Source organism: Brassica napus (genome assembly GCF_020379485.1).
Source record: "Brassica napus cultivar Da-Ae chromosome C4 unlocalized genomic scaffold, Da-Ae chrC04_Random_19, whole genome shotgun sequence".
In the NCBI taxonomy this organism is placed as follows: Eukaryota; Viridiplantae; Streptophyta; class Magnoliopsida; order Brassicales; family Brassicaceae; genus Brassica; species Brassica napus.
Window position 1 is genome coordinate 34,483 of NW_026014240.1, and position 9,685 is coordinate 44,167.

General features: G+C 41.5%; 1 protein-coding gene and 1 long non-coding RNA gene across 2 annotated transcripts; both read right to left on the reverse strand.

The window, feature by feature from the left end:
• Positions 1–6,743: 6,743 nt before the first annotated feature.
• Positions 6,744–7,655, reverse strand: LOC125594745. Its single transcript, XM_048770825.1, has 3 exons — positions 7,441–7,655; positions 7,164–7,257; positions 6,744–7,089 (listed from the first exon to the last, which is right to left on the reverse strand). Exons 1-3 carry the CDS (start codon positions 7,506–7,508, stop codon positions 6,793–6,795), a joined length of 459 nt encoding a protein of 152 aa, XP_048626782.1. The 5' UTR covers positions 7,509–7,655; the 3' UTR covers positions 6,744–6,792.
• Positions 7,656–7,685: 30 nt separating this feature from the next.
• Positions 7,686–8,797, reverse strand: LOC125594746. Its single transcript, XR_007329978.1, has 5 exons — positions 8,748–8,797; positions 8,595–8,661; positions 8,424–8,501; positions 8,260–8,344; positions 7,686–8,149 (listed from the first exon to the last, which is right to left on the reverse strand). It is a non-coding gene; the product is annotated as an uncharacterized LOC125594746 (long non-coding RNA).
• Positions 8,798–9,685: the final 888 nt, after the last annotated feature.

A 9,685-nucleotide genomic window follows, 5' to 3' on the forward strand; every position in this document is an offset into this window, starting at 1 on the left:
CATGGTCTAACTCCGAGTACTAGGAACTTAATCTTTTCAGAACGCATGGATCTCTTCTTGATCCTTACAGTTGTTTCCCTCGGATCACTCCCTGATCCTAACCAGTCCCCGACCACTAATGATCGACATCAGCTTTTCTCAGATCTTTATTGATCTTTATTGACACTTCCGGATCATTCTTGATCCTTACAGACATTTCTTACCGGATCCTACACTTGATCCCTTGCACAGTTTTCCTTTCGGACCCTCAGTCCTTCCCGTTCACAATTTCAAAATGGCAAACTCATCTAGTTCCCATTGACTCAGTCACGGTTATGTCTTGGAAACTCAGCAGTTCCCAACGACATCAGTTCATACAATTCGTACCTAACAGACAGACGTCCTACAAACATGTGATGGCAAACTCTCACTAGTTCCCATCCATGCTTTCATCGCGATCGGAAACCCACAGTAGTGAACTCCATGAGTTCCAGTGACAGTACAGTTATGTCTTGGAAGGTACATCTCCCACAGACATCAGATTGGGTTTCCGCAGACTACAGTACAGACACGCGATGGCGAACTAGTCTAGTTCCCACCGACGCGACAACAGTTACGTCTTGGCAACTCTCCGGTTCCTACAGACGTCAGGACAGAACGCGCGATGACAGACAGTCACGTCTTGGAAACTCCCGGTTTCCATAGACGCCGGAACAGACAGTATCAGAACAGTTATGCCTTAGCAGACCCATTCAGTTTCTAAGGGCATATCATCACCACTAACACTAATGTTTCAGTATTCCACTTGTCCAGTTAATCAGACACTTAGTCTGGTTCAGCATTATCATTCCAACTCATCGAGCAGCCGTCTTGCGATCCAGCTAAGTCTTAATGAGCATCCCAGCCATAAGCACTCAGACTGATCTAGACTCTCGCATGAAAAGAATCGATAATCTAAACTCAAATGATCGTCCCAATTCTTCGAGCCATCATCAAAAACCCAGCAAGCCTTAGCAAGCATCACAGCCCCTAAGTACATTTTCTGATCTAGATGCTCCTGGTAGGAACCGATCATTACTACTTTTGAAACTCCGACCACAACTCATCATCTATAGCATCTTGTACCTCCGAGTAGTTTCTTGATCACTTAACAAGTCTTTGGCAAGTACACCTGAATTCCAATCTCTTGTTCCGATGACCTCAACTCTCGGACCGCACAAACCTACTAAGACAATCAAGCTTAGTCAGTCTTGACAATTCCATTGTCCATTTCTTTATATCCAGACTTGCTTACACTTGCCACTTGCTATCTGTAAGTCTTACGCAGATTTTTCTGAATCCTTTCATGGAACTTCCAGTTTCAATTTCCCGGACCAGCTTGTCCATTACCTTGAAAATCTTAGAATCCGTATAAGCATTCTCAACAGACGTTCCATTCGAATGTGAGTCTTGTACTTCACATTCCAGCATCAGTGCCTTAGCCATTAGTCCTTAGGCTCTTCCATGGACGACTTATCCAATTCAGTTTTCCGATTCCCTGACTCTTTCAGGTTATCTCTTAGAAATCCATCTATCGCCTTAGCCAGTTCATTGAGATTCCATCTCAATCCTCGGACCACCTGTCCAACCCTGTTTCCGTTCACAACCTTCAGCTCATCTACTCGGCTATTCTGCCTTGAACCTTTCCGCTGAAGTCTTCTTTCCGAATTCAGTTATGGACGTCTTGTCCATACAGAGTTAAACTCATCAGCTCCTTGGCTCCATATCCGACAGCATTGTCCTTGACAGTTCCTTGTCTTACATAGACTTTTCTGAAGCATATTTGGCTTCCTCGAGCCACTTGATTCAATCCAAACTCCAGCAAGCTTATTATCCTTAAGCTTCAGAATACACTTCGCCAATCTTTCCCGTCTCTTCACTTCAGAATCCGGATCCATTGACTTAAAATAAACCTCTAGGTTGTTTCCAACACTTAGAAAAATTTATTGGATAACTCTCTCGAGTAATCCAGAACACCTTAAGCAATTCGATCATTCTCCAAATGATCTTAACTCAGACTTCATTCAACCAATCCAATCATTCATCAATGATCTTATCTCCGGTTTCGTTACAGTTAGACTTCTAACTTACACTTGCCCATACAAAGTGTAAGTCCGACTTGATCACTCCAAGATCAAGTCTCTCGTCGGTTCTCCAATGCTCGCGCTTAGCATTTTTCGCGTCCGTTCGGTCTAGACAAATCTTGTATCATCCTTCAAACTCTGTCCTAGAACCGTCATCGCTCTGATACCACTTGTGAGGTCCCGACCCGGCTTCCCTTACCGCCGGTTCGTCCTCACAATTCGCTTACCTCGACCAAACTGGCCCTATACGAATTTATTCTCTTAACTTAGGATTATTATCCAATTTTTCTCTAAGAGGTTCAGTTCAGTACACAAGGTTCGCTAAGTCTAATCCAGCAACTTAGCAGTCTACTAGTATTGCAGCATAATGAACATGTACCTTACTGCCTCGGTACTTTGTTACTGATAATCCACCATCCATACACTCCTTCATTGCTGTCTTTTCCTGTTTCCCATCCGTTTTACCCAGCCAGCTCGATCAGATACTTAACTGAATCCCCTTGTTCCTTAGTCACTCAGCCAACCATCCCCACGTGACCCAAGTAAACAAAGAGAGACGGCTTGGTCTCCAACCAGCCATCCAGAACAGACAGTACGCCAGCCTTGCTAGCGCCTTAGAACCAGTCCCTGATCACACCCAGATCAGTCAGTACACAGTCGGCTCCACAGCCCTCGATCCAGTAAGTAACACAATGCCTCCATCCAGTACAAGTCCCGGTCCAGTCATGACCGATTCATCAACACTCGGCTCTATACCATAGCCAGTACGAAACGTTGAGACTCGATCCGAGTCCTAACCGCCAGTATCACGTTCCAACTCTATACATCCGTTAACCGCCTGAGACAACTCTTACCTTCTGATCCGCATCAACAGTACAGACGCCTTCCCTCAGAAACCATCAGGCAGTCCGCAGAACCCGCCGAATCAGTCACGTCAGGACTCGCCGGCCATCAGGAACTATCCGCACGATCAAGCCATCGCTCTTCGGTAATCTCTCGATATCCTAGTCGATCCATTCGTGTAGGGATCAGAACCAGTCGCATCAGAACAAGAAGGACCCGCGTCCACACCAACAGAGGCTTGGAACGGCCGTCTGGCCTAGTATCCCTGTTCGGATCCGTATGTCTCTCTCTCGGTTCCTTTCGCTCTGTTCTTCTCCTCCAGTGTCATCAGTACGATCTGATCAACGTTCTGATCAGACAGAGTCGCAGTGAACAGACAGACCTGCGGTCTCTAACTGAGACTCCGATCGGCCCTCCGGCCAAAGCTCTCCTTCTCCCGATCCTCCTTGATCTCTCTCCTCTCTTTTCTGTGTTTTCTGTCTTTCTGTCCAGGAACCCGTGTCCCTCTCTCTCATCCGCGAAATCAGAATAAAAAGGAAGTTCTGGACGTTTTCTCCTCTTCCCAACCATCCCTAACTGCTCCCGCGCTCAGTAACCGTCCTGGCAGTTTATTTCTCCCAGAACCGTGTCCAGAAGCCCCTGCCTTCTGATCCGCGGATTTTAATTAAAAGGGAGTTTGGGCGGTTACTTCTCGGCCTTAACCGCCCATAACCGTTTTACTCAACTGCTCCCGCACTTTATCCCATCAGTAACTGCTCTCGGGTGGTTTCTTATCAGTCTGTAACCGTCCTTGACGGTTTCCCGGTAACTCCCGACAGTTCCAACTGCTCTATAACCGCCTTAGCAGTTTCAGAACTCAACTGTCCGTAAACCGTCCCAATCAGTTAAGCAGTCCAGTAACCACCCGGAACCGTCTTGTAACTGTTCCGGTAACTACTTAGTAACCATTCCAGCCATTTTCCTTGGCTAATCAGTTCATGTTCAGCTCAGTATACGTTCCCGTCAGAACATATACCAGTCAGTCCACACATTGACTAACTGATCTCAGATGACAAGTTCAGCTGCCTTGTCTGAATCCGTCCAGCTTAGTCCGACAAGCTCATCTGCTATGTTCGGACAGACATTATCATCTTAACCGGACCAGTACTATCCAGATGACATGTCCAACATGTCTGTCCCGTCTGATCAGCCCGACCTTGGACTGATCCAGTTCAGACTGCGGGATGGGAATGTTACAATATCGCCGAAGCCGATTAACTTGATCTTTTTTTTCCTTCTCTTTCTTGAAAACAACAATTTCACCACATCATTAGCTCTGGTGAACACTATCGTGAACTGGTAGAGATCTCTCTTGGTTCAGAACAATACCGGTCAAGATATTCTTAGACTTGTGAATCGGGCTTAGTCGTCTTTCTTCACAGTCACACAAAAGAACTAAGCCGAAAAATGAAGTGGTCGTTTTGGGATTAGTTCATTCGGTCTTGTAGCTGAGGCAGGCAAGCCAGCTCGGACAGTAGGCTATCCCATGTACATCTCGTTTAATACATGTAAAACGTACATTTAACCAATTCAATTATGTAAGTCAAGGAAAACTTTTTCTTCCGTTACTGAATGTTGTTGCCAAACTCACCAGGTACAAGAAAATGAACACTTTATAATGTTGAGACTAATACAGCTTAAGATTTAAGAAACAAAAGAAAAGTTCAAAGGTATTTTTTTTTAATTCTTTTTTCATCTCCCTCGTACTCGTGTGTAAAAGTGTAAACAAAATGTAGAAAACAACAACAACTAGCTTTTACGAGTTTAAGATCCAAACTTGAACTCCAGAGAGATAGGACATCCCGATATATATATATACACTAAAGTAACCAAAAACAAAGGTCTAACCCAATACAAGAACACATTCAACCTTAATTCTAGGCGTGAATACAATAGTTTTAATAAAGAGTTATTCCTTTATTGATGTTTAGAAAACTTCTCAAAAACTAAAGACAAGCTATTATTTTTCTTATCTTTTTTTGTGAGATCATCTTACATTAGATCTCTTTATATAGGTAATAGGGATCCTTAACTTAGCCTATTACACAATGATTAGGTCTTTCCTTTTTCCTAATTCTAATAGCTTTAGTTAGTTATTCTAATTCTACTTAATGATAACTTCTTTTTTCTAGTTATCCTAATTACACTTAATGATAACTTCATTTTCTTCATGACTTCCTTTTTAGCAATGTTGAAGCTTATCTCCAACATTCTCTCCCTTAAGCTTCAAGCTTCCATTGCTAAGGTCTTGAACTCGAATCAGCTCCCTCATCTCTTTGAACTTGATTCTTGCTAATGCCTTGGTCAAGATGTCTGCGCCTTGAACACTTCCTGGAATGTGTTCAACACCATGCACACGTCCTTGCATATGTTCTTGAGATATCCCTTGACTACAAGTCATGATTTGAACTTCTTGATAGTTCCATCCGCATCCTTCTTGATCTTGAACACCCATTTGAGACCAGTGACTTTTATATGACTTGGTTATCAACTCGAATCCATATCTTGTTATTGTTGATTGAGATGATTTCTTCCTTACAAGAATCTTTCCATTCTTTCAAGTCTTTAGCCTTACAGCTCCTTGGCTCATTATCCTTTGATAGTAGAAGTCCTCTCACATTCTTCTTTGGATCTTTGAAGAGCATAATCAACCAGATAGCTTGACTGAACACTTGGCAACTTGATCTTCGCAGATGTCGAACAGGTTCTTCCGGTTGAACAGTTTGTTCCGCTTGAACATGTTGTTCCAGTTGAACATGTTGTTCCGGTTGAACGGGTTGATGTGGTTGAACAGATTGATGTTGATCTTCTATCACATCTTCATATGTGGTGTGATCCTGATCATTATCGAAATCACCTTCATTAGTTGCCTCCGGTTTCGATATGATCATGATCATTATGATGACTATTATTCACACCACGAGTCCTTCTTCTTTCGGTATACTAAACTTTCCTTGGAACACTTATGGAACTTTAATCCTTTCAGTACTTGATCAAGCTTTGTGTTCCAGGCTCATGGAGCTTGCCTTAGTCCGTATAAAGCCTTTCGAAGTTTGAAAAGCTTATGTTCTTCTCCCTTCTTTTCAAATCCTTTAGGCTGAGATACATACACATCTTCTGTCAATTCTCCATGTAAGAGTGTTGTCTTCACGTCCAAGTGATGGATCTCTCATCCGTTTGCAGCAGCTAAACCGAATAGCAATCTGATCGTCTCTATACGAGCAACTGGTGCAAACACACCTCTTCAAAGTCAATTCCATGTTGTTGAACATATCCTTTAGCCACGAGTCTTGACTTATACTTGTTGATTAAGCCATCTGCATTCCTTTTGATCTTAAAGATCCACTTGAGGCCAATAACTTTTACTCCGGCTGTTTGTCTACGAGCACCCACGTCTCATTCTCCTCAATAGAATCAATCTCGTTTGTGCAAGCTTTTCTCCACACTACAAGAAAAATGGACTTTCTTAGCGTAAGAAAACAACTATTATATGCTATTGTTAGCGTTATTGAAACCGCTATGTCTGCCCTAGCTATAATAGGTCCCCCTATATGATAGCAGTTTTTTAAACGCCATTATATCAGAGACATATGAAAGCCTTGTTTTTAACTTGCTATGGTTAGTCGAACATTATGATAACTGGATGCTATTTTATTTTCTATCATAGTGATGTATCAATGCTATATCTATTATCGATTATGTGATATTAGAAACTGTTCACAGAAACATTTTTTGTGAATTATATTTACATAAAAAAAGTAATATTCAATTTATATTTCATTGATAAAACCAAAATGTACTTACATCATTACCACAAACAGTCTACATTTTCATCAAATCTTACACAAACATCAGAGCTAAATATAAAAAGGGCTATAGAAAACAAGGGAACTAAATCAAAACCTTGAGCTCCCATTCCCTTCTTGGCCTTAGCATGTATCTCTGATGTGTGAGAACATCTTCTGCCCTCTGCCCTCTCAGCTTTGACATCGAGAGTAGTATTTCCAGTTACTGTCTTTGCGGTTCCTGTCTTTGCACGAGCTATGATGTCTCGTTTTTGCAGTGCAGGAACTAACACATCCCTAGCATCAACTACCATAACAATCTGAAGAAAAAGAGTAAAATTAAATAAACAAAGACGTTTAATGAGAGGGTTAATACACTTTGCCAAGGACTTACCAAATCACTACGTTCAAGAACTCGCCAAAGCTGTCTCCAGATGTCGAGGTTCTTTTCGAAAGGAGTCAACACAAGCTTTTCATTTTCCTCTAGCCTAAACCCAATACAGGAGACAAGTATGCACGTATAAGCAAATGGTAATGAGCAATATAGAACAGTGCACATGACGAAAACAATTCATACACGCCAACAAACATTTCAGTAACGGATAGATATTGATTTTTTTAATAAGAATCACACTAGAGAGGTAAGAGTCACTCGACAAAAAAAAGCTAACCTCACAAACATCCGGCGCCAATTCAGAAAAGCTTGTTTTTCATTAGCATCAAGTTCTTCCACTGACATTTCTGATATGCGAGGAGGTCTGAGGATGAAGTAAATGATACTGAAACTCAGAGCTATGGAAATGGAGAAATCAATTAAAAAGAGAATTAAAAGGGACGTGCCTTCAGGCACTTGAAGACTACTGGCACGTAAAGCCTCTATCTGAAACTTAAACATGAGAGAAACATCACAAGATTAAAAGTTGAGCAAACAACAAAATGATACTCGCTCTTCTGCTCCTCGTTTCTGAATTCTGTCTTATACATCAGACATGAGTAAAATCATAAGAACCTGAAAGCAGAGTAGTCTACAGCTTGTTCAGAAGGAGTTTGATGATACATAAAGCTAAATTCTTTCTAGTCATGTCTTTGCACGAGCTATGATGTCTCGTTTTTGCAGTGCAGGAACTATCTCATCCCTCTTCAGACAACACAAAACACAGTATGTCAATACAGATAAAGGATAAGTCTTTAACAGTTTTCAGATTGAAAGGAAAAGTCTTTTAACCCGGACGGGAAGAGGTGACTGATACCACGCTTCTCTAGAGACTCACCGAGGCAAACCGAGTTTCGAGATAGCGAGTTCTTCAGCATTCAGGGAGCAACCAGCAGCAAAGAGGGCCAGAGACCTATATACTTGTGAAAATAACTTGATACAAAAACCTATAAAACAGTGGCTACAGGAATCAAATAAAAACATAGCTGACACTGAGACGCACATAAGTTCCATCTCTGTTTCACAAGAGAAAAAATATTGAAAACACAAACTTTACCAAGAAAGGTGAGAGAAGAAGACCCAGGAGATAGTAGAATCACTGCACTGACTCCATTTCTCTAGCGTCAAAACTTTCATTCACCCTAATAACAAAAGGCACAATCCAAATTACAAACACTCTCTAGGCCTCATTTCATCAAAAAGGGATGTTTAGAAAGGTACCGTCTTTTATAATCGATACCACCTGTTCCATCAACAAGAGAGAATCTAACTTCAGTGACTTTGGAGAAGTCTTCGTCACTAAAACTAACCCAACAAGTGACACTTGTTACAAGACCCAACTAAGTAACGAAAAGACGGGAGAAATCTGGAAGAGATTGTATATTTTTTCACCACCGAAATGAAAAGACTCGGTGAATTTCTTCACCCTCACTGGGACGAGTCCCTGGAAGTCATGATTCTGCACTCACAAACACATAGCAAAAGTGGATTTATAATCTTTCATAAATCGAAAAACTAGGGCAAAATTAACATAAGGAATCAGACCTTAGCAGTTGAGGAGGATTGCAAAGAATAAGCTTGAGTAATGCTCTTTCATGCTCTTTCTTTCTACACTTAAAGTCGAATAGGCAGAGATGATAAAACTCCAGTGGAATTAAAAAGAATAAGAGCGGAGGATCCAAATCGTCGTGGATGCGGGCAGAGATGGAGTTAGGGTTTGGGTGAGCTGGGTTAGAGGGAACAGGAGGGGGAGGAGGCCGAGGACGGCTGTGGAGAAACAATGTGGTGCTGAAGAAGCAACATCCAAGGAGAGAAAGATCTGGAAAGAATTTTTTTTTTCTATTGTGAGGCTAAAATGAGACATAGTAAAAAAAAAAAAAAAAAAAAGCTTTTGACACCAAACCTATAAACCTTCGGGATTTTTTTTGCCAGAATCAAAATTTGGCTAAGTATTGGCGCTAATAAAGAAACTAGGCTCGAAAACTCACTTTCTCTCCCGCTTAGTGAAAATACGATTTAGCACTAATAAAATGCTATTATAAAGTATCATATTCCAGAATATCATTTTAATACCAGTTTGTAAATCAATGCTATTGTAATATGCTATTAATACCTCATTTTTTGTAGTGCCATTGAATGGCTTCTTGAAAGTAATTGGTTCGTCATTGAGTGCAAGAAGTAGAAACTCACACTCAATGTCGGCCAGTAATACGTAGTCTTCAAGATAGCTAGGACGAGTTGATTGACGTGTTGAGCGCCTAGGTTGTGGTTTGATTTGTTCAACGCCTGGATTGACTTAAACATGTTCTTGTTGGCTGCGTGTCAGTCTCTTCAGCAGCAAGTTCTTCCTGTTGAGTTCCAACTACGAATGGACCATGTTCATCATCCATTGTAGCACCCCATGACATCCTAAACATACCATGCTCGCTATGTTCTTCCTTGTTCGCTCCCTTCCAATTCCAACACTCCTTCTCATCTTGAAT

Coding starts and splice junctions, on each gene's coding strand:
- LOC125594745 (XM_048770825.1), bottom strand. CDS start 7,508: ATGTCAGTGGAAGAACTTGATGCTAATGAAAAACAAGCTTTTCTGAAT. Junction 7,258..7,440: donor TGGCGCCGGATGTTTGTGAG/GTTAGCTTTTTT, acceptor TATTGGGTTTAG/GCTAGAGGAAAATGAAAAGC. Junction 7,090..7,163: donor TTCTTGAACGTAGTGATTTG/GTAAGTCCTTGG, acceptor CTTTTTCTTCAG/ATTGTTATGGTAGTTGATGC.